General features: G+C 53.1%; 3 protein-coding genes and 1 long non-coding RNA gene across 4 annotated transcripts in view; 2 read left to right on the forward strand and 2 right to left on the reverse strand.

The window, feature by feature from the left end:
• The window catches only part of LOC309352055, a 266,510-nt gene that overhangs the window by 13,996 nt on the left and 228,642 nt on the right, over positions 1-23,872 (reverse strand). The gene's annotated exons all lie outside the window — the stretch shown is intronic.
• The window catches only part of PRRT4 (proline rich transmembrane protein 4), a gene marked incomplete at its 5' end in the record, with an annotated part of 28,806 nt that overhangs the window by 1,283 nt on the left and 3,651 nt on the right, over positions 1-23,872 (forward strand). The window contains 2 exons of the mRNA XM_081879707.1: positions 14,931-15,667; positions 18,286-18,384. Of these exons, the coding sequence (XP_081735833.1) occupies positions 14,931-15,667; positions 18,286-18,384 (836 nt within the window). The remainder of the gene's footprint in view (positions 1-14,930; positions 15,668-18,285; positions 18,385-23,872) is intronic.
• The window catches only part of LOC309351849 (uncharacterized protein), a 156,740-nt gene continuing 140,136 nt past the window's right edge, over positions 7,269-23,872 (forward strand). Inside the window, exon 1 of the mRNA XM_081879961.1 lies at positions 7,269-7,420. The gene's annotated coding sequence lies outside the window, so the exon portion shown is untranslated. The remainder of the gene's footprint in view (positions 7,421-23,872) is intronic.
• LOC309351885 (adenylate kinase 8-like) lies at positions 19,765-21,371 on the reverse strand. The gene has a single exon (XM_081880041.1). The coding sequence runs from the start codon at positions 21,319-21,321 to the stop codon at positions 19,882-19,884; it is 1,440 nt and encodes a 479-aa protein (XP_081736167.1). The 5' UTR covers positions 21,322-21,371; the 3' UTR covers positions 19,765-19,881.

Here is a 23,872-nt window from a genome sequence, read left to right on the forward strand (position 1 = left end):
TTCCCACGTTCTCTTTCTACACGCTGTGACAGAGAAGAAGGAGAGGAACGGAGGGGGCTTCAGATCGGCCGTAGGGGAGGGGGGGCACCAGCTGTCCTCTGGGAGGAGCAGGACAACCTTTTCCATGGGGCAATTTGCACACCGACAAGCTCACATAGGGCAGAGGGAGAGGCTGTAGCAGAGCAGCCCAGAGAGGGGCATTTAAAACGTGCAAAGATTCACTGGGGCCAAAAAACGCACCTGACAGCCACATGGCAGGGAGGTCTCTCCATTCAGCCTGCAGGTAAGGAAGACAGCTCCCTCCCATCTCTGGGGCAGAGGGACTTGGGGGCTGGTTTCCTTCTTATTTAAGCCACCTGCCACCTTTCTGCCTGGGTGTTCAAAGCTCTTGCAGGCAATTTGGAATCTGCAGCTAGCCCTGAATACAGCCAGGGCCATTAACATGGATGGACTTAGTCATGACCCTTGATTTCAGTGGGTATACTCTGAGTAGGGCTTGGGGGCAGATGCAAGCCACAGTATTTGCACAGACCTGGTGCCTGGGTCTCTTTGTGTGTGGCGGCTCACAGTTTCTTTCCAGGCTCAACTCGGACGGCTGCTCCTTGTTGACCTTGAAATCCCTCCCCAGCTGAGGAGGGGGAGACCAGAGGGGCCCCCAAAGGGTCCCTGGGGTCCATGTCATGTGCTTGTCCATATTGCACCAGGATCCTGTCTCTGGTGCTCCTGCCCTCTAAGGGGTGGCTGGAGGGACGAAGAAGGGCCTTCTCGGTGGTGGCACCGTGACTTTGCAACACTCTCATTGCTTAGGAATCTTTCCCCTCATTTCCCCAGGCTTCCCAGTCCTGCAAATGTGGCTTTTCTCCTGCTGCTTCATACTGGAAGGTGGTGAATTTCCCCTTTGCAATTTAAACTGGTTGAAAGGAAAGGGCACGTGAGCAGATAATAACATAATGGTACGAAAACAAGGCAGGAAAGCAAAGTGCCATGGTTTGCATTGGGCGCTGGCTGGGGTCTCTTTCAGGGGGACTGGTAATCAGCCCTGCCCACTGCCTGCCCTCCCCATGGGCACCCAGGACTTGCCCTGCCCGGTTGCCATGGGGGAGAGGGTGCTGGGATCACCAGCATGGCCCCCCAGGCAGGCTCTGAGGACAGAAGGCATTCCGCGCATGCCCCAAAGTGCTCTTGGTGCTCTGACTTCTCCTGGCCCTACTCAGGAGAAGAGTTTCACCGCCATTTGCCCAAAACCAAATCTGAAAGGTGGGCAGCTTTTCATACCTTCGGGACCCTGGAGCTAAAAGGAAGGTGCTTCTGGGCTCAGGTGGGCCCCTGTCCCCCCCCCATCCTCACACGCCCTGCCAGCTGTGTTCGGTGAGAGCCAGCTCCTGCCTTGCCACGTAAGATCTTAACGATAATCCTGCTGGATCAGGCCAGTGGCTCACCCAGTCCAGCATCCTGTTCTCACAGGTGCCTGTGGGAAACCAGCAAACAGAAGAGCAGCTCTCCCCTCCTACGGTTTTCGGCTACTGGGATTCAGAAGCACGGCTGCCTCTGACTGTGGAGAGCAAAGCGTAGCCATCCCAGAATCATAGAACGGGAAAGGACCGCCAGGGTCATCTGGTCCAACCCCCCTGCAAAGCAGGACTCTTTTGCCCAATGTGGAACTTGAACCCACAACCCTGAAGAGCTTCATGCCTTAGCAGCTGAGCTATGGGCAGGGGCGGAGCAAGGTGGAGGCGGTAGGTGGCGGACTGCCCCGGGTGTCACTGAGGGGGCTGACATTCAGCGCGTCACCCGCCCGGGACTCTCACCTGCCCCGATCCATCTGGCGGGAGCTGCGGTGTCGTCCCCCCCCCTTCCGCCTCCATTTATACAGCCCCGCGCTCCCAGGCTGGTGGAGGAGGCATGCAGGGAGAGGATGTGAAGGAGGCAGGCGAGCGAACAAGCAGGGGGGGGGGAGGGAACTCTGGGCCAAAAAGCTGAACAACTTTTTTGGCAAACCCTGGAATCCCCCCAAAAAAGCTGAGCAAAAAGATTTCAACGTGGGGGGTGGGTGACAAGAAATTTTCTGCACCGGGTGCCACCTGACCCTGCTATGCCACTGGCTATAGGTGAGCACAACAGATAGTAGCCACCCAGAGATCTCTCCTGCTCCATGAATTTGCGCACTCCTCCTCCTCCTCCTGCTCACTTTCTGCCATGGTGACTGTTGTGGGTTGTGGGTGTGCAGAGCTGTCCATGCCGCCTCTTGTCAGGCCTGTGTTGTTCGCCACCCACCCAGCCCCGTGACTCAGGCGGCTTGTTGTTGAGGGTTTGGCTGGGGCTGTTTTGCTGCGAGCTGCTTGGGGGGGGAGAGGGGGGGCGGGTGTCTCTGTGCTTACCCTGGGATTTAGGAGCCTAGCTGTCCCTGGGGCCAAGGCCGGCTCCGAGAGCCAGATGCCTCTGCAGGTCTGCTCCTGTCTCTCATATTTCCGCCCTCTCTCTCTCTGCAACCCCTCACCTCTTGCCTGGCCCCTCCAAAGAAGCAGAGGGTCCTGTCCCCCCCCCCCCAGACAAGCACAGTGGGGGGTCTGGGCAGCTCACATGTGCTCTCCGTTCCATATGCACCAGGCAGAGTGCATGCATGTCATAAGAACATTAGGAGGGTCTGCTGGGTCCAGCCGCATCTAGTCCAGCAAGAGAGGGGTTTCGGGTGTTGGCATTTCATAGAATCATAGAATCCTAGAGTTGGAAGAGACCACAAGGGCCATCGAGTCCAACCCCCTGTCAAGCAGGAAACACCATCAGAGCACTCCTGACATGGTTGTCAAGCCTCTGCTTAAAGACCTCCAAAGAAGGAGACTCCACCACACTCCTTGGCAGCAAATTCCACTGTCAAACAGCTCTTACTGTCAGGAAGTTCTTCCTAATGTTTAGGTGGAATCTTCTTTCTTGTAGTTTGGAACCATTGCTCCGTGTCCGCTTCTCTGGAGCAGCAGAAAACAACCTTTCTCCTTCCTCTATGTGACATCCTTTTATATATTTGAACATGGCTATCATATCACCCCTTAACCTCCTCTTCTCCAGGCTAAACATGCCCAGCTCCCTTAGCCGTTCCTCATAAGGCATCGTTTCCAGGCCTTTGACCATTTTGGTTGCCCTCCTCTGGACCCGTTCCAGTTTGTCAGTGTCCTTCTTGAACTGTGGTGCCCAGAACTGGACACAGTACTCCAGGTGAGGTCTGACCAGAGCAGAATACAGTGGCACTATTACTTCCCTTTGACTGCCCTCTGGGTGGCCCATCCTGGGTAAAAGGTAAAAAAGGTAAAGGACCCCTGGAAGGTTAAGTCCAGTCAAAGGCGACTATGGGGTTGTGATGCTCATCTCGCTTTCAGGCCAAGGGAGCCAGTGTTTGTCCACAGACAGCTTTCCGGGTCATGTGGCCTGCAGGACTAAACCGCTTCTGGCGCAACAGAACACTGTGGTGGAAATCATAGCGCATGGAAATGCCATTTACCTTCCTTCCGCAGCGGTACCTATTTATCTACTTGCACTGGTGTGCTTTCGAACTGCTAGGTTGGCAAGAGCTGGGACAGAGGAATGGGAGCTCACCCCGTCACGGGGATTCAAACTGATTGGCAAGCCCAAGAGGCTCAGTGGTTTAGACCACAGCGCCACCCGTGTCCCATTGCAGAGCAGTGAGGAACTCCTTTCTCCCGAGCACCAGGTCAGTTCGATGAAATGGGACCAGAGGAAGCAGCTGTCTCAGACAGAGTCAGACCACCTTTATTTAATTTGTATTCTACCTTTCGTCCGAAGAACCCAGGGCAGGTTCACAGAACGAAACTGCAATGTACCTAATGAAAACCAGAACAAACCAATGCCCTCACCTCCCAAGCTGGGAGCTCTGGGTGACACTTCCATCAGCTCCTGATGGGGGCTTTCAGACAGGGGGCTTCCCTCAGCCCTGCCTGGTTTTGATAGGGAGGGAACTGGGGTTCTTGTGCAGACAAATCAGGGGGGCCCTACCAGTCTGTGATTCTGCCCCAGGGCTCAGCACCCCCTCTCCCAGGACTCCTCCAGCCAGGGAAGGGCTGCTGCTCAGCGGCAGGACATCTGCCTTGCATGAGGAATGCCCCGGGTTCAATTCCTGACATCTCCGCGTACGGCTGGAGGGACTCAGTACAGACCAGCTTCCCACATTCCAAGCCTCACTCCAGGATGGGATTCCCTCGTCTCCTTTGTGAACGGCTCGCATGCAGCCCATCCAGGTGGAAATGGCCAGTTTTCCTGGCAAAACCGGTGGAGGAAGATGCCTCGCACCCAGTGCCGGATTTACGTATAAGCTAAAGAAGCTATAGCTTAGGGCCCCACTCTCTCGGGGCCCCCCCAAAAAAATTAAAGGAAAAACAAACTGGATGTACATTTCCAAAATAGAAGATAAAAAACAAATAAAATAAAACCTACATGCAGCAACAGTGTTTTGTGTTGTGTGGGCTCCTAGGATGTAAGTCATGGCCCCCGCCTGCTAGCCTGCTCCCTAAAATATCACTGGTTTGCTCCTTTCTATATAGAGGGTGCTGACATTCTGCATGGACTTTTCAACAATTACTTTGATAAAATATGTATTTTGTTATGTGCAAATGGCTTTAGTTACCTATAACATATATTCAACACAAAAAAAACCTGTGGCAATTTGCTGTGGACAAAGGACAGCTGGACATATCAAGGGCCCCATGATCTTCAGGAGCTGAGGGCCTCATCAAACCTCAGTCCGGCCCTGTTCTCACCCTTGCTTATTTCACAGAGTGTGGGACGTTCCCTCATTCACGCTGGCACCCTTCCCCGCCGATGCTGCCAGGCACGTGGAGTTTGTACTCGAGGCAGCAGACGGGCCCCGACTGGGTGCAAAACGTACAAGTCGCAGCCTATTTATTTATATATCACATTTCACAGAAACGCATCTGTGCTCAAAGCTGTTCAGAAGCAGCTAGAGGCCTTTCTAAGCCTAGTTCTCATATGGATGGACCAAATGCATTTTCATTCCCTGATTTTTTTGCCTCTAAAGAGCTCAATGTGGCTTGCATAGGCCTCCCTGTTTTATCATCACAACAGCCCTGTGAGGTAGGCTGGGTTGAAAGAGGCAGTGACTGCCCCCCCCAAGGCCCCCCAGCAAGCTTTGTGGCTGAGTGGGGAATCCTGGCCTCTCCCAGGTCCTAGTCTGACACTCTAACCATTACGCCACACTTCCCTTTCCTCCACTCTTTCCAGGCATGGTCTGCACTTTAAAGCTCTGTGTCCGAGCATCCCCTCTTTTTTTGCTGCAGAGCTTTCCCTGTGAAGACACACTCTTTAGCGCTCAGGCGGAGCAAACATCAGTCCGTGGAAACCCTGAATTGCTGTTTGCTCCAGTTGAGCACTAAAGAGTGGAGGGGGGGTTGTGGGAAAAGCTCTGGAGCAAAGACGAAAATGCCTTTAAGTCCAGACTTGTGCCTGGAAAGAGTGAGGCAAAAAGGTATGTGATGATAAGCCCTGGCTGTCTGGTTCCTGACGTCTTTTGATTTCTGTATAGCTGTGACCATCCCTGGGCAGGTATAGCTGGCCTGAATCTCACGGAGTGTGGAGCTGTCCCAGCCCAGCAAAACCACTGTCGTGGGCTAGGCTCCCATGGGACGCTGCATCCTGCTAGATGCTCGCAGGGTGTCCCAGCCACCCCGACCATCAGCTCCCCAGCTGGTTCCCGAGACTTTGGAGAGCAGGAGCCAGGAAGGAGGGGGCTTTCCTGCCCTGGCCGCTGGGCCACTGCAAATGCCAACCTGGTGATGCATTGCACTGGAGGCAAACCTGCTGTCCTGTTTTACAATAGCTTTGTAAAGAAGCATTTTGGTTTCCCTGCAAATGTCCAGGTCCTCAAACACTCTGCACTTCATTCGGGAGAAAGCCGTACTCACAGAGCTCAGGACCCCTGTGGGAAGACAGACGAACTAATGCCAGTGTACTGGAAGAAGCAAAGATCACCAGTGTTGAAGCAATGATTCTTCAACATCAACTTCGTTGGACTGGTCATGTTGGGTGGATGCCTGATGATCGTCCTCCGAAGCAACTACTCTATTCCGAACTTAAGAATGGAAAGCGTCATGCTGGTGGTCAACAAGAGGTTTAAAGACTCTCTCAAGGCAAATCTAAAAAAAGGTAGTATAAGCACCGACAACTGGGAAACACTGGCCTGCGAGCACTCCAGTTGGAGAACAGCCTTTACCAAAGGTGTCGTGGGCTTTGAAGACACTCGAACTCAGGACGCAAGGGAGAAATGTGCCAAGAGGAAGGCACGCTTGGCAAATCCACACCGGGATCAACTCCCACCCGGAAACCAATGTCCCCACTGTGGAAGGACGTGTGGATCCAGAATTGGCCTCCACAGTCACTTACGGACTCAGTGTTAAAACCGTGTTTATGGAAGACAATCTTACTCGGCTACGAGGGATCGCTGAAAAAGAAGAAGAAGAAGAAGAAGAAGAAGAAGAAGAAGAAGAAGGAGAAGGAGAAGAAGAAGAAGAAGAAGAAGAAGCCGTCCCATTCTGGCAGCCCTCTGTGCCTCAAAGGTGTGGCTGGTGGGGGACTTGGGGTGCTCCAGGGAAAAGCCTTTCTGCCCTCCCCCCGGGTCAGCCATAGGTCATGGGCTCAGGCAAAGAATCCTGACTTCCCGGCTTCTCTGCATGCCAGAGATAAGAGGAGCCCTGCAAAGATCTACCAAGATCTGAAAGGGGCGTTGGCTCCCCCTGGGGGGGCGGGCTCTTTGCCTCTCAGCGCCTCCCAGCTTCTAATGGGCCCTGTTGATGTGTCAATCCTAGAAGCAGAGAATCCTCAAGCTGGGAGGAAACCCAAATGCCATCTAGTCCACCCCCCGCAATACGAGTTTTTTAAGCATGGAGAAGAAATGTGCAAATGTTTAGTGAGCCTTTAGAGGGCTATTGGAGAATGTCTTCATTGTTTAAAACACTTTATGACCCGCCTGTCATCCATTTGGGTACCCAACTACCCACCCACGGACGGGGTGCAATGCGTAATACCTGCTCGCTTTCGGCCGTAAGAACATGAGACGAGCCTCCTGGATCAGGCCCATGGCCTCTCCTTGGGAAGTAACTGCCCCTGATCAGGGCCGGATTTGATGCAGCCCTCAGCTACTGACAGTAATGGGGCCCTTGATATGTCCAGCTGTCCTTTGTCCACAACAAATTGTCACTGGTTTTTGTGTTGAAAAATGCTATATGGTCATTGATGGACCTAATACAGTGGTACCTCGGGTTAAGAACTTAAATCGTTCTGGAGGTCTGTTCTTAACCTGAAACTGTTCTTAACCTGAAGCACCACTTTAGCTAATGGGGCCTCCTGCTGCCGCCGCGCGATTTCTGTTCTTATCCTGAAGCAAAGTTCTTAACCCGAGGTACTATTTCTGGGTTAGTGGAGTCTGTAACCTGAAGTGTCTGTAACCTGAAGCGTCTGTAACCCAAGGTACCACTGTACATATCTCAAGCCATTTGCATATGTTGTCATGCAACCAGTCCATTTAGAATGTAGGCACCCAGTATATAGAAAGGAGCAAACCAGTGATGTTTTAGGGAGCAGGCTAGCAGGCGGGGCCCATGACTTACATCACAGGAGCCTACACAACACAAAACACGGTTGCTGTATGTAGGTTTTTTTTTATTTGTTTTTTATCTTATATTTTGGAAATGTACATCCAGTTTTTTCCCTTTAAATTTTTTTGGGGGCCCCCCTAAGCTAGAGCTTGTTCAGCTTATACGTAAATCTAGCACTTAAATCAGCATCTTAAAAAGCAGAGACAAAGCTTTGCCAACAAAGGTCCATATAGTTAAAGCTCTGGTTTTCCCAGTAGTGATGTATGAAAGTGAGAGCTGGACCATCAAGAAGGCTGATCACCGAAGAATTGATGCTTTTGAATTCTGGTGCTGGAGGAGACTCTTGAGAGTCCCATGGACTGCAAGAAGATCAAACCTCTCCATTCTGAAGGAAATCAGCCCTGAGTGCTCACTGGAAGGACAGATCGTGAAGCTGAGGCTCCAAGACTTTGGCCACCTCATGAGAAGAGAAGACTCCCTGGAAAAGACCCTGATGCTGGGAAAGATGCACAAGGAGAAGGGGACGACAGAGGACAAGATGGCTGGACACTGTTCTCGAAGCGACCAGCATGAGTTTGACCAAACTGCGGGAGGCAGTGGAAGACAGGAGGGCCTGGCGTGCTCTGGTCCAGGGGTCACGAAGAGGCGGACATGACTAAACGACTAAAAAACAACAACAAATCCAGCACTGGCCGCTGATCATTCTGCGCCCACTTTTGCACCCATGTGTGCCCCCATACCCATAGCTTTGGGTCATTCAGGCACCCGAGCAAAAAGCGTTGGGTTGCTATCTGGGTGCCGGCTGATGGCGCGTCAAACAGGGGCTGCAGAATGGGTGCCGTCGATTGGGAAGGGTGGGTCCTTGCAGTGCTTGTCCCCCTCCTCCCCAGCCCCCACCACTGGCACGTCCAGACTGTGCCGTCCGCGTGAGGCCTCCACCCGCTCCGCAAGGAACTGCTGCGCTTGGCAGAGGACTGTCAGCCCGATTGACGTCCTGCCTCTACACCTGTCGGCCGACCGGCCCCCTCGGGGAAGGGTGCCGCTTAGGTGCCAGCCTGCATTCGGCCCTGTCTCTTCACATCCCTGCCGAGCCGGATTCAGGAAGGGCGTCGTGGCTGCGCTGATGCGACACTGCGGAAAGAGAGCTTGTCAGGGCACAAGTGCCCAGGGCTGAACTCTGCCGTGCTTCTTCAAAGAGGCAAGGATGGGCAGGTCAGCTGGCAGCAGAATACCCCAAAGAGCCTCAGAAGAGCCTGCTGGATCAGGCCACTGGCCCATCCAGTCCAGCATTCTGTTCTCATGGTGGCCAAAAAGAAGGAGTGTCTCCGTCCCTGTCGTTCAGTCCGGACACTGAGGTCCAGCTCTGAGGGCCTTCTGGAGGTTCCCTCCCTGTGAGAAGCCAAGTTACAGGGAACCAGGCAGAGGGCCTTCTTGGTGGTGGCACTCACCCTGTGGAATGCCCTCCCTTCAGATGCCAAGGAGATAAAAAACTTACAGTCATACCTCTAGTTGCGTTAGGTTCCTGTTGCGGATTTTTGGGTTGCGAACACAGCAAACAGTGTATACTTCTGGGTTTCGCCACACGCACATGTACAGAAGCGTTCTGTGCACTTAGCGCATGCGCAGGAGCACTCTGTTGTGTCACGTGCAGAAGCGGCACTCAATTTACGGACTTTTCAGGGTGCAAATGGCACCCTGGAACAGATCACATCCATAGGTAGAGGTAAAGGTAAAGGTAAAGGTAAAGGGACCCCTGACCATGAGGTCCAGTCATGACCGACTCCGGGGTTGCGGCGCTCAACTCGCTTTATTAGCCGAGGGAGCCGGCGTACAGCTTCTGGGTCATGTGGCTAGTAGGACTAAGCCGCTTCTGGCGAACCAGAGCAGCGCACGGAAACGCCGTTTAACTTCCCGCCGGAGTGGTACCTATTTATCTACTTGCACTTCGTGCTTTCGAACTGCTAGGTTGGCAGGAGCAGGGACTGAGCAACGGGAGCTCACCCCATTGTGGGGATTCGAACCACCAACCTTCTGATCAGCAAGTCCTAGGCTCTGTGGTTTAACCCACAGCGCCACTCGCATCCCTATAAATAGAGGTACCACTGTATATAACTTTTAGAAGACATCTGAAGGCAGCCCTGTGTCGGGAAGTTTTTAATGTTTGATGTTTTATTATGTTTAGATATATGTTGTATGCCACCCAGGGTGGCTAGGGAAACCTAGCCAGATGGGCGGGGTGTTGTTGTTGTTCCTGCTGCTGCTGTTGTTCTTGTTGGAAATCCGCAAACAGGATTCCAGCCCCAAAACCCTGTCCCCTCCTGTGGCAGTGGCAGACCTTGGGGTTTCAAACTGGTTGCTCTCCCTTAAGTCCACCTCTTTGTGGCTTCCAGCAACTGGCACTCAGATGCCTCACTGCCTCTGACCACGGAGGCAGAGCAGATCCATGGTGCCTAGGAGCCATTGATCACCCTCTCCTCCTCCGCCTCCTCTTGCCACCTTTGGGAGCAAGTTCCCTAGTTTCCTCCAAAGGCATGGCTTCTTCAATAAGAGGTTTAAAGCTCTGTATCCACTTGTTCTTTTGGAAAAAACCCAGCTGTTTAAAGCAGAATCGCAAAAAATATATATACAGTGGTACCTTTGCTTAAGTACTTAATTCGTTCCGGAGATCCGTACTTAACCTGAAACTGTTCTTAACCTGAAGCACCACTTTAACTAATGGGGCCTCCTGCTACCTCCGCACCCCCGGAGCACGATTTCTGTTCTTAACCTGAAGCACTATTTCTGGGTTAGCAGAGTCTGTAACCTGAAGCGTCTGTAACCTGAAGCGTAAGTAACTCGAGGTTCCATTGTATGGCAATTTGGTTTGCCCATGGATTGCCATTTGTTCCGATTCCGCTTTAAAGAGCAGGTTTCTGCAGGGAAGGCTCCAGAGAAAAGAAAGAGCACAGCGTTTTAAAGCTCTGGCTGTGCAGAAGGAAGGTAAGTGGGGATAAGTCCATAGTTGAGGAGCGTTCAGGATCATCGCTCAGGCTTTCAGGATTTTTAAACACCAAGTTCCCCTGGGGAAGAGGAAGAGCCCCTCTTTGGACGCAGGCGGCTCACTCTTCCTCCTCCAGTTAAGGCGGGGGTTGTGTGCTTGCCTGAAACCCAGGAGAGTCGCTGCCAGTCTGAGCAGGCAATACTGAATTAGATGGACCACTGGTCTGGGTTTTCTGGAGAGAAGCGAGGCAGTTTGGCTGGCCTCAGAGGAGCAGCCTGTGCAAGACGGGGCGAGACTTGGTGACTTTGCCTTGTCTTCCTGCTTCCCTCCCAGCGCACTCCAACCGCCAGCTCAGCTCAGCCTGGGTGACAGTGACGACCCGCCACACTCCCGCTCTCGCCGGAGAGTGGCAGGAGGGTAGTTTCTTCTTGGCTGCGTGTGCGGTGTGCTCGTGCATGATCCCGTCTCGCTGGAGGGACCGCTCCTCACGTCCCTGCTCCAACTGGGACGCTGGAGCGGAAACCGTCACCTCCCGCGTCTCCTCGTCCTCTTGTCACATCGATTGCACGGGACGCTTCTCCCCGACTGAGCTCGGAGGGAGCTGGGCGCCTGGCGGGATCCACTTTCTAACTTGGTCACCAGGCTGTGTGGTGATGGGGGGTGGGGGGGCCGTGCGACCTGCCCCAGAAGCAAATGACACAACTCTGGCTTGTTGGAAACAGAAAGCTGCCTTACTCCGAGTTAGACTAATGGAGCTCACCATTCCCTAGGTGAGGGGTTCCCAAAGAGATGGGGTTCCCCAGGAGGGGTTGGCAAGGGGTTGGGGTGGGTAGGTAGGTGGGTGTTGAGGACCACCAGGCTTCATAAAGAGAGCGTCACATGAACTGCAACCTTGCTTGTTATTGGCATCACAATCCAACCAACCGAGCTATCCAAGAAGTTCCAACCACTTTGCCCATTGAATTAGGGCGAGATGTTTCAGGGCCAACTCTCTGGGGAGCAGCAACAACAACAACAACAACAACAATTATTTATTATTTATACCCCGCCCATCTGGCTGGGCTTCCCCAGCCATTTTGGGTGGCTTCCAACAAAATATTAAAATACAGTAATGCATCAAAGCTGAGGCTCCAAGACCTTGGCCACCTCATGAGAAGAGAAGACTCCCTGGAAAAGACCCTGATGTTGGGAAAGATGGAGATGGAGGGCCCAAGGAGAAGGGGACAATGGAGGACGAGATGGTGGGACAGTGTTCTCGAAGCTACCAGCATGAGTTTGACCAAACTGCGGGAGGCAGTGGAAGACAGGAGGGCCTGGCGTGCTCTGGTCCAGGGGGTCACGAAGAGGCGGACACAGCTAAACAACTAAACAACAACAATGCATCAAACATTAAAAGCTTCCCTAAACAGGGCTGCCTTCAAATGTCTTCTAAAAGTCTGGTAGTTGTTGTTCTCTTTGACATCTGGTGGGAGGGTGTTTCACAGGGCGGGCGCCACTACCGAGAAGGCCCTCTACCTGGTTCCCTGTAACCTTGCTTCTCACAGGGAGGGAACCGCCAGAAGGCCCTCGGAGCTGGACCTCAGTGTCCGGGCTGATTGATGTGGGTGAAGACGCTCCTTCAGATATACTGGACCGAAGCCATTTAGGGCTTTAAAGGTCAGCACCAACACTTTGAATTGTGCCCGGAAACATACTGGGAGCCAATGTAGGTCTTTTGAAAAGGAGATGACCTCTTGACTCGCTGTCTGGGATTTGTGAGCTGTGATCTCAGCATCGCAGGGGGGTTTGACTAGATAACACCCAGGGGGTCCCGTCTATGAGTCTATGGCCTGTGAGGAATGAATGCACAGGGAAGGGGGGTCTGATACTGTGTGTCCCTCTAGGACAGGCTTTGCCAAACCCAAGCCTCCTGCTGTTTTTCGGACTACAACTCCCACCATCTCTAGCTAGCAGGACCAGGCGCTGGGGTGATGGGAATTGCAGTCCAAAAGCAGCGGAGACCCAAGTTTTGGAAACACTGATCCAGGAGAGAAGCCCCGAAAGTGGAGGATTCTTCCTGCTGCCCTCATGTGCGTATCTGTGACAAGTGATGGCAGAGCTGCAGTTGCCAAAATGGGAGCCATAGCCCCACCCCATAGGGAATTCTGCCCGAAATTTTCCATAAGTTTACTGAGGGTCAAGGAGTCCTTTTCTGCAATAGCTGGGGGCGCCTAATGACCCTGTTTGTTTATTGCTTGCTCTTATCTCCCCACAACCCTCCCCTTAATTGCAGGCAAGCCAAGTCTGACCTCCTTCCAGATTCGGCTGGACTCGCTTTGCTTGCTAGGGATTATCTGGGCCAAGGACTGGGGCTGAAGGGGGACGGAGGCGGGGGTTTGCTTTTCTCTCTGCCTGTGGCCTCCCAGGGTAGCCAGGAGGGCAAATGGGGGAGCTGGCCAGGCGTGGGCATGGGAAACCCCCAAATCATCTCACAGAAACAGCCAAAGAGAACGCAGGTACATGTGGGGAGGTGATAAGGATCAGACCAGATCAGGGAGAGGGAGTTGTGGTGCTCTAGAGCAGGGGTCAGCAAACTTTTTCAGCCAGGGGCTGGTCCACTGTCCCTCAGACCTTGTTGGATTTTTTTTTTGGGGGGGGGGAGAGAACGAATTTCTATGCCCCACAAATAACCCAGAGATGCATTTTAAATAAAAGGACACATTCTACTCATGGAAAAACACGCTGATTCTTGGACCGTCTGTGGGCCGGATTGAGAAGGCGATTGGGCAGGATCTGGCCCCTGGGCCTTAGTTTGCCTACCCATGCTCTGAGATTCCCCCTCCCGACTCTCCCCAGGAAAGATCACCTGGCGCCTTCCTCAAACACCTTTAGGCACCTGGTGAAAACCTTCATCTCCACCCAGGCCGCTGGCTGATGGACGTCTGATGCCCTATTAAATGTGCTGTGGGGGGGGGGGGACTCTCAGTTGGCTTTTGTTTTCATCTCTATTATGAATTTTGCTGTTTAGGGAAGTTTCTAATGTTTGACGTTTTATCGTGTTTTAAATACAGTGGTACCTTGGTTTAAGAACAGTCCTGTTTATGAACAATTCTGTTTACGAGCTCCGCAAAACTGGAAGTAGTGTCCCGGTTTGAGAACTTTACCTCGGTCTAAGAACAGAATCCAAATGGTGGAAGGGCACTGGTGGTGGGAGGCCTCATTAGGGAAAGTGCACCTCGGTTTAAGAACAGTTTTGGTTTAAGAACGGACTTCTGGAATGGATTGAGTTCATAAACCCAGGTACCAATGTACAGTGGTACCTTGGGTTACAGACGCTTCAGGTTTCAGACTTCACTAACCCAGAAATAGTACTTCAGGTTAAGAACTTTGCTTCAGGATGAGAACGGAAATCGTGCGGCAGCGGTGGAGCAGCAGCGGAAGGCCCCGTTAGCTAAAGTGATGCTTCAGGTTAAGAACAGTTTCAGGTTAAGAACGGACCTCCAGAACAAATTAAGTACTTAACCTGAGGTACTACTGTATTCTGTTGGGAGCTACCCAGAGTGGCTGGGGAAACCCAGCCAGGTGGGCGGGGTATAAATACTACTACTACTAATAATAAATGATTTTATGTTGCAAACCACCCTGGAGCCTATGGATGGAGGGTAGTATTCAAAGTTAATTAATTAATCATTCATCATCGTGGAGCTCTGCAGCACCTCCCCCCCCCCCGTCCCCCACTCGCCTTGGCACCCGGGGCAAGCGAACTGGTTGCCAGTGGTGGACTTTGGGGTTTCAGATTTCGGCAGCACGCTGCACGATGCCTCCAGCAATCCTTGCTTCACTCTCTTAACTTGGTGCCTAGAGTGGGCAAAACAGTCGCTGTCCCGTAACCCCACCTCTGTGGCCAGTGGCGTAGCAAGGTCAGGTGGTACCCGGTGTGGAAAATTTCTTGTCTCCCCCATACACATTGAAATTTTGGGGGGTTTTTTGCCTGCAAAAATGGTTTGATTTCATATTTTTGGGGAGGGGAACCAGAGTTGTTGAGCTTTTTTTGCAGGGATCATGCACCTTGCAACGAGGAGTCTGCCAGCCGCCCTACAGCTGAGGGGGGAGCCTTTTGCGCACACCAAAGCCACAGTGTCTCTCCCAGACGTTAAATGCCACACAGCATTTCTTCACACAGCTCAGAGGTGACACCCAGGGCAAACCGCACCCACCTTCCTCCACCCCATCTGTGGCTGCCCACTGTGATGCCAGCCTCGTTGGCCCATCGGCCAGATCCAGCCCCCTCTTTTGACATCTTCCCTCCCTCTCCCTGTCCTGCTGACTCTCTTTCTCTCCTCTCTGTTCTCTAGGTTCCACCTGCAAGAGGCCGGCGGACAGAGCCTGCGACGGAGGCCAATGTGGAGGTTCCTGCTCCTCCTCTGCCTGCCCCCTCTGGGCTCCGGGACGCCTCCTGGCCCCCGCCAGCTGGCGGGGCTCAGCGACAACAACTCCAGCCATGGGCTCCAGGCCCCCGGCACGTCCCCCACCCCCCCACCGGTGACCCCCACCCTGCTGCCCACCCACAGTGAAGCCCCTGGTCTGTCCCTGAACCTGGGGCTCAACTTCAAGATCAAGGTGCGAGGCAAGGGCAGGGCGGGTGAGGGGCCGGCCAGCACGAAGCCCCCCGCCCAGCCAGCTGCCCCCACCCACTCCCAGCCGCCGGGTGCCGGTCGCTTCTGGGCAGAGGCCCTGGGGGGCTCCGGGTGGCAGGCTAGCATCCCTGCTGAGGAGCTCCCCCCCGGGCCGGGCGGGTGGGCTTGGGGTGGCCCCCCGGCACCCGCCAACCCCGACCTCCCGGGCCCCGGACCCACCCCTCAGCACCCGCTGGCACTCTGGCCCAGGCTGACGGAGAAGGCCTTGGCTGCCCCCGTGGGGGAAGACAGCAAGGAGCTGGAATTCAAGATCGACATTGACCTGACGGCCGGGCTGGGCAAGGAGGGCGGCATGGCACCCAACAGCAGCAGTGGCGGCACTGCCAGACGGTACCCGCTGCTCCCTGGGCTCCAGGTCGGGATCTCGGAGATTGCCAGCAAACTGGGGGGTACAGGTGAGTATCTGTTGCATGGGGAGGGAGGGAGGCCAATAGTAGGGGGCGCTGGAGCCCATGACTAGGAAGAGGTGCCTCCTCCTAGCTTCGCCCCATCTTCCGCCTCCCTGCTGAGTTCCTCCAGAGTTGAACTGTGGAACTCCCCGCTGCAGTGATGGCCAACAGATTTGGAAGGCTTTAAGAGAGGGTTGGAGAAATTCATGGGGCAAAAGAGGCTTGCAATAGCTCTGCTCTGCCTCTCGGTCGCTCAGAGCTGGAGAGAGTTGCTGCTCCGCTCGGATCCCATTTGCAGATTCCCCATTGGGAAATCTGGTCAGCCATTGGGAGACCAGGTCTCTGGACTAGATGGGCCCTTGGCCTGATCCTGCAGGCTCTTCTTATGGGTGGCTGGTGCCCCTTGGGAGGGGTAGTAAGAATACTAGTAACAAGTATATTTCACAATTTTTAAACAGGAAATCTATGATTAATAATAATAATAATGATGATGATGAGGATGTATTTATACCCCGCCCTTCCCGGTTCAGAAAACCGGGCTCAGGGCGGCTAACAACAAATTTAAAACACTTACGGTAATTGATGCAACAAAAAAACGCATAAAATACAGTATAAGACCTGGATAACAATAAATTCAGAATTCAAAAATCAATTTAGGGGGGGAATCCATCCAATAAACATGGGATGATCACCAGGGCTAGCTGGCTAAATTAGTCCTACTTGGGCCAGCGAGGAGACCAGGGGAGAATTAGCTGTGGGATCCCAGAGCGGGGAATCTTCATAAGAAGGGGAGGGGGAGGGAAGGAAGGGGAATAAAAGATCAGTCTAAGTTCAAATTGAAAGCCAGGTGGAATAGCTTGGTCTTACAGGCCCGGCGGAAGGAGGTTAAATCCTGCAGGGCCCTGGTCTCCTGGGACAGAGCATTCCACCAGGTCGGAGCCATCACTGAGAAGGCCCTGGTCCTGGTGGAGGATAGTCTGGCTTCCTTAGGGCCCGGGACCTCTAAACTATGATGGAGTCACAAATAGTACAATTCAATCAATTGCATGCGCCAAATTAAAACAAGTAGTCAAATAATATCACAGAGTCAAACAAGCCTTTCAATTGAAATTTCTGTTTAAAAATTGTGAAATATACTTGTTACTAATATTCTTATTAGCCGTGTGTTCCCTGTGATTGTTCAGAGTTTGTCTGTTTTTGCAACCCAGAGGATTTCCTTTGTTACACCTTGGGAGGGGTAGGGTGGGAGGCTGGGAGGCCAACAGTAGGGGGCACCAGAGCAGAGCCAAGCCATTATATCTTCCTCCCCCTCAGGCCGTGCCACCCTCTGGACTGGCTGCCAAGGGGGCAGGGCAGGTGGGGGCTGGCTGGGTTCCAAGAGGGAGGTTGGCAGGATGGCTCCCCGGTTACTCTAATGGAGCAGCCTCCATTGAGTTGGCACAGAATGACGCTTAACCCTGGAAAATCCCAGGGAAACAAAAGCAGGGCAGATATCGACTGGCATCTTCCAGTGGTTTGCAGCAGCTGGTCGTTGCAGCCTCCAGCTGAGGAGGGCACAGCTTGGCCATCTTGGCTAGGAGCCCTCAACAGCCGTTGGCCATGCCAGGCTCTATCTGAAGCCGCTGCTCCCTCTCCAGCTCAGCTGTGTGGCACAGCCATCTTTGCCCAGGCCTGCTGTGGCGCAGAGGGCAAGAAGCAAGACCTCTCTCGCGATGGAGCCAGGCAGAGTAGAGAAGCATCTCCTCCGTGGCCGGACAAAGGGGATTCCTTAGGGATTCTTCAGCCCTGATTCCTGCATTGTAGGGGGTTGACTAGTTGAGGCTTGGGGGTCCCTTCCAACACCACAGTTCTGTATTAAACAAAAATCTGGCCTTATTCCCTTATGAGGAATAGAGTCCTTTGTAGGTTCTCCATCGGTTGGAGAAAATAACAGAGGCCAACCAGAGAATACTGAGAAGCAAAGCAGCTTGTAAACCTGATCTTTATTGATCTGTTGTGAGAGGGTGCTCCCCTCACACGCAGAAGAAGGAGGAGGACCCAGAACAAAGGTGTGCCCGCCCTTATATAGACATTTTAAATTGCCCACCCTGGATCCAAGACCACCCCCAGGAACATCATACCTACATCACAGAAAAGGCGGTCTACAACAGGAATCTAAGTGCCTTGTTTGCCTCCTGTCTGGCAGGTTACCTGTTCATGCTTACTTGATTGGATACCCTGGGGAGCCTGGCCAGTCTTTTGTAATGACAAACACTTAGTTCCTGAGCCAGGTCACAGGCTCACCCTATTCATACACAGACATACCCTTAAGACAGGATTTGTGAAGGAAAAGACAATGGGGAGGCTTTTCCATTTTCCTTCGACCTTGCAGAGAAATATTTGAGGTCAATTTGGGAGGGACAAAATGGTTTCAGGACTTTTTCTGTGGGGTTTCAGACATGTGGTTTATATATGCAGTTGTGAACATTTATCTTATATATATAAGACCTTAAATTTTTTATTTCAGTTCTAATCTGCCTGGGAGGGTCTGACATTGGTCTAGGTGCCTGATGGCCTCGTGGTGGGACAGAGAGAGGGGAGCAGTGCCCCCCGAACCCCTCTCAATTCCCCACTTCTCTCCTCAGGCCTATTTGGATCCACGCTGCCGCCTGAGCCTCCCGAGTGGAACGTCACAGGCAGCGCCAGGGAGCCACCTGGGGGCTCCTACCCAACCCCAGAGCAAGGTGAGAGCGTCAGAGAGGCAGGCGAGGGAAGATGGGAGGGAGAGTTGGTCCCAAGATGCTCACCTGAGCTCCAGGCTCCAAAGGATGGAGGGGCTCGCAGGAGCTTGGCGATCCGTGGCCAGGATTGCTGCAGGACGAGGGCTGGCCCAGGGGTTAAGAACCTACGTAGAGCCTGCTGGATCAGGCCAATGGCCCACCTAGTCCAGCATCCTCTTCCCACAGTGGATGAATTGTTGACTGTGGGAAACCCACCAGCAGGATCCAAGCATGAGAGCAATTCTCCCCTCCTGAAATGGTTTTCAGAAGCACTGCCCCCTCCAGCTGTGGAGAGCAGAGCAGAGCCAAAATCTGACTCACAGCCAGAATCTTTCTAATCCCCTTTTCAAGCCATCCAGCTGGGTGGCCATCACTGCCTCCTGCTGGAGGGAGTTCCATAGTTTAACAGATGTGAACTTTTAAAGCAGATCAGCACAAGACATGTCTCTGAAAAAATTTACACATCACTTGGGAGGATAGGCAAACTAATGCCAGTGAAGACAGGCAAACTAATACCAGTGTAGTGGAAGAAGCAAAGATCACCAGTGTTGAAGCAATGATTCTTCAGCATCAACTTCCTTGGACTGGTCATGTTGTGCAGATGCCTGATGATCGTCTTCCAAAGCAACTACTCTATTCCAAACTTAAAAATGGAAAGCACAGTGCTGGTGGTCAACAAAAGAGGTTTAAAGACTCTCTCAAGGCAAATCTAAAAAAATGTAGTATAAACACTGACAACTGGGAAACACTGGCCTGTGAGCGCTCCAGTTGGAGAACAGCCTTGATCAAAGGTGTCCTGGGCTTTGAAGACACTCGAACTCAGGACGCAAGGGAGAAACGTGTTAAGAGGAAGTCACGCTTGGCAAACCCTCACCAGGATTAACTCCCGCCCGGAAACCTGTGCCCCACTCAGTGGTGGAGGAAGGGGGCAAGGGGAGCACACCGCTCCGGCACCATCAGGGATGGGGGTACCAATGCGGTCGACCCCCCCAGACACGTGCCACGCCCCCCCATGTGCCGGACACCACGCCCCCAGGATGCATGCCACACCCCTGTGCGCGACCTGCCACACCCCCGGGATTTGCACCAGCCATGCTCCCATCTGCTCTCTGCCCCTGGTGCCGAAGCATGCAGCTTCACCACTGGCCCCACTGTGTAAGGACGTGTGGGTCCAGAATTGGCCTCCACAGTCACTTACGGACTCATTGTTAAAACCATGTTTATGGAAGTCAATCTTACTCAGCTACGAGGGATTCCTGGAGAAGGAGAAAGGAGAAGGGAAAACACTCTGGAGCCCAGGAAGCCGCAGACGCATGTTTAAATGAAACAGAAACAAGGTCCACCTCGAAGCCAAAATACTTTTATTCTCTTAACTCTACAAATATCGATCACTCCTCTGCCCCGCTAGCCTCCCCGGCTGCTCTCTCCCACAGTGCAAGACTTGCCGGCCTCTGGCATGGCTCACCTCCTCTGGATGGGCAGTGGCTTGACCAGGAAGCTCTCAATGTGCTCGAAAACGGTGTAGGGGTCCTGGTCCGCGTTCAGGAAGATGGCTTCCTCGTAGTAGTCCTCCAGCTCGGTCACCTGCCGGTTGTAGATGTCGGCCTTCTTCTCCACCAGGCTGGGAGCGTCCTTGGGGTTCCGCCGCAGGCGCTGGTGCACGTCCTCGTCGGCCGGAGGCTTGAAGATGGTGTGGTACCTCTCCCCCGAGACGGGGTCGGTGGCCCGCTGGCAGATGCGCTGCAGGGCCACCTCGGTGGGCAGGTTGAGGAAGAAGACCCGGTTGGGCTCGAAACCCGTGTGCTTGAAGAGGTCCGCCTGGTCCACGTCGCGGGGGAAGCCGTGCAGCACCCAGCCGTTGGTCAGGCAGTCCCGCTCCGACAGCCGGTCCTTGAGGACGCTGAGAGCGATGCTGTCTCTGACAGGGTAGCCGCTCTCAAAGAAGGGCTTGATGAGCTCGCCCACCGCCGTCTTGGCCGCCACCTTTTCCCGCAGCAAGTCGCCAAAGAAGATGTTGACCAGCCCGTACTTCTGGGCCAGCAGAGCGGCCTGCAGGCTCTTGCCACAGCCGGGTGGACCTAGGAGCAGCACTCGGGGGCTGAAGGGGGCGTCCGAGTGCGGGCGGCTCTGCACGAAATTCAGGACCTGGGCAAAGACGTCCACGCAGGGCTGGTCGGCGTTGATGGCCTTGTGACACCCCTCGTACGCCTGGATGATGCCGGGCAGGTTGCGGTGGCTCTCCAGGAGGCGCCTGGCCGTGGCTGGTGCCGAAACGCCCTCTGGCCTCACCAGGCGCTTCTGGACGGCAAAGTCGACCGGCCAGTCGAAGGTGGTGTGGTAGACCTCCTGGGTGAGCGGGTCCAGCAGCTTGCCCAGGTTCCTCTCCATCAGGACGGTGTCCGGAGCAGAGAGGACCACCACGTGCCGGGGGGCGATGCCCGTGGACTGCAGCACCAGAGCCTGGCTCCTCGTCTCCGGAAAGCCGTCCAGCACCCAGCCCAGCTTGATGCAGTCCACGTCGTTCAAGCGCTCCTCCAGGAGGGCGGCCCACAGATCGTTGGGGATCTGCTTCTTTTGATCCTGCAAGGCCATGGCCTCGCTAGATCTCTTGAGAAGCTTGCTGCGCATGAGGTCCTGGGGACAGAGATAGGTGGCGCTCAGATGCTTGCAGATCCAGCGGGAGATGGTCGTCTTCCCAGAGGCAGGAGGCCCCACGACGAAGATCTTGGGCACCTCGTCGTTGTCCCTCTTCAGGTGGGCGATCATGAAGTCGATGGGGTTCTCGGGCTGATACACCAGGAGGTCCTCCATCAGGCTCTGCATGAGCTGGAAGATGTTGTGTTTCTCGGCGTAGACGGCCATCGCCGGAGGGACTTGGTGGGGCTTGGTTGTGACGTCCATCTCTGCCTGCTGGCGCCACTGGAGCAGAAAGCCAGGTTCTCAAGCAGGTGTTGTGTTCCGAGGTCGCCCAGCAGCGACTGGTGACATCACCATCCATAAAAGTGGAACACGGAACGACACACGGACCTCGGAGCGCAAAGCCATCCTGAGCGCAGCCTGGCCGCTGTTTTTATTGATTAGAACTGAGTAGCAATTAAGCTATGGTTTTCCCAGTAGTGATGTATGGAAGTGAGAGCTGGACCATAAGGCAGGCTGATCACCGAAGAACTGATGCTTTTGAATTCTGGTGCTGGAGGAGACTCTTGAGAGTCCCATGGACTGCAAGAAGATCCAACCTCTCTATTCTGAAGGAAATCAGCCCTGAGTGCTCACTGGAAGGACAGATCCTGAAGCTGAGGTTCCAAGACTTTGGCCACCTCATGAGAAGAGAAGACTCCCTGGAAAAGACCCTGATATTGGGAAAGATGGAGGGCACAAGGAAAAGGGGATGACAGAGGACGAGATGGTGGGACAGTGTTCTTGAAGAGACCAACATGAGTTTGACCAAACTGCGGGAGGCAGTGGAAGACAGGAGGGCCTGGCGTGCTCTGGTCCAGGGAGTCACGAAGAGGCGGACACGACTAAACAACTAAACAACAACAGAGTAGCAATTTATCGTACTTGCTGAGCACAGATGCCTGTTTAGTTTTTAGTTGCTGATATTCCGTGAGTTGTTTTCATTTGTTAAAGTCTTTTCATAATACAGTAAGAGGAATTCCTCTTAAGTAAAAACAAAACAAGGGGAGAAAGAGAAAACACCAAAGGGAAAACCCCCAAAATAGCAGAAGACAAAAGAGAAGAAGAGAAGAAAAATAAAAAGGATTTCTCGTCTGTCAGTTACATAGATAACAGAAATTGTTCAAGATATTCACTCTAGAATGGCACCCAACTGATCTACTTTCTAGTAGGCAATATTTACCCAAATGGATTGATTCATTTCTCTTTTTACACAAAAAGTCCAAAAGGAAGGGTTCTGTTGTTGTTGTTGTTGTTGTTGTTGTTGAATGTCAGCAATACAGTCATACATCGGGTTAGACGCTTCAGGTTGTGCGTTTTCAGGATACGGACACGCCGAAACCTGGAGGTACTGGAACAGGTTACTTCTGGGTTTCGGCACTCACACATGCGCAGAAGCACTAAATTGCGCTTTGCGCATGTGCAGAAGTGCAGAATCGCAACCCAACGTGTGCAGATGCTCCGCTGTGGGTTGCGGACACTGCGGGTTGCAAATGTGCCTTCCACACGGATCACGTTTGCAACCTGAGCGTCCACTGTAGTTTTTCTCTCCTGTAACTTCAACAACCATTCCTCCATATTAAACAGTAACAAATCTTTCCATCTTTGTCCACACAAGACTCTCTGCATTTCCATTTCCTGTTGTATTTGCCACAGTTTTCCATCTTGATTTTGAAAAAAAGGTTCTTCCATTAACACTTCTCCCATTCTGTTCCCAAGAAAAGCTCCAGAGGCTTGACAGCTTTCCCCTCTAAATTCACTCCAAATTTTACACAGAGTCCTCCTTTCTTTCTCAACTCTATCTCTGCTGGCTCAGGGTGTCTTTTCATATAGCCATCTGTGGAACACCTGTGTGAAGGACTTCTAAAAAAATAAGAAACCCGGGAGCTGTAGTTTGCTAAGGTTGCTGGGAACTGGAAGTCCTGCAAGGGATAGACTACAGTTCCCATGATTCTTGTGGGGAGGGGGATGTGCTTTAAAGAGATGGTATTTGTTGTTGGTCCAGGAACAGCAGTGAGCAGGACTGAGAACGGGGTGTTTGCTCTGGCTCCCTGTGTGCTTAGGAGAGGCCCAGGGCCTCTGCAAACAGCACCCGGCAGGGGCCTCTCTTGCTCCAGACAAGGCACCACACCTCCTGGCTGACCTCCCATCTCAGCTCCCTTGAAAAGGGCTGCATTGCAGGAGACTTTGTGCAAATATCAGAAGTATCCCAGGACCATTGATTCAGGGGGTCAACCCCGTCCCCTTCTGCCAGATCAGTTGGGATGGATTTACTCAGTCCGCAGAGGGGCTGATTCTCCAGTTGTCCTTGCCCACCTGCAATAGCTTCCCCCCCATGCTCCCCCCCCCCCATGTTTCAGGCCAAATGAGAATCCTTTCTTCCTGTCTGAATTCCTTCCCAATAATCCTTCCCTTTGAGCCCTTAAAGGGTCTCTTCAAATGCAAATCTTCAAAACGAGCCATCAGTATGGAAGAAGCAAGGTTCACCCCTGTGGCAGGCGATGATTCTTCAAAACTTCCTTGGACTGCCTGATGATCATCTGCCAAAGCAACTACTCTATTCCGAACTTAAAAATGGAAAGCACAGTGCTGGTGGTCAACAAAAGAGGTTTAAAGACTCTCTCAAAGCAAATCTAAAAAAAATGTATAAACACTGATTGGCCTGTGAGCGCTCCAATTGGAGAGCAGCCTTTAGCAAAGGTGTCGTGGGCTTTGAAGACACTCAAACTCATGGCAGATGAAAGTGATGGACTATATGGAACTGGCAGAAATGACT

The sequence above is a fragment of the Podarcis erhardii genome (genome assembly GCF_964252035.2).
Source record: "Podarcis erhardii genome assembly, chromosome: 10".
Taxonomy (NCBI): domain Eukaryota; kingdom Metazoa; phylum Chordata; class Lepidosauria; order Squamata; family Lacertidae; genus Podarcis; species Podarcis erhardii.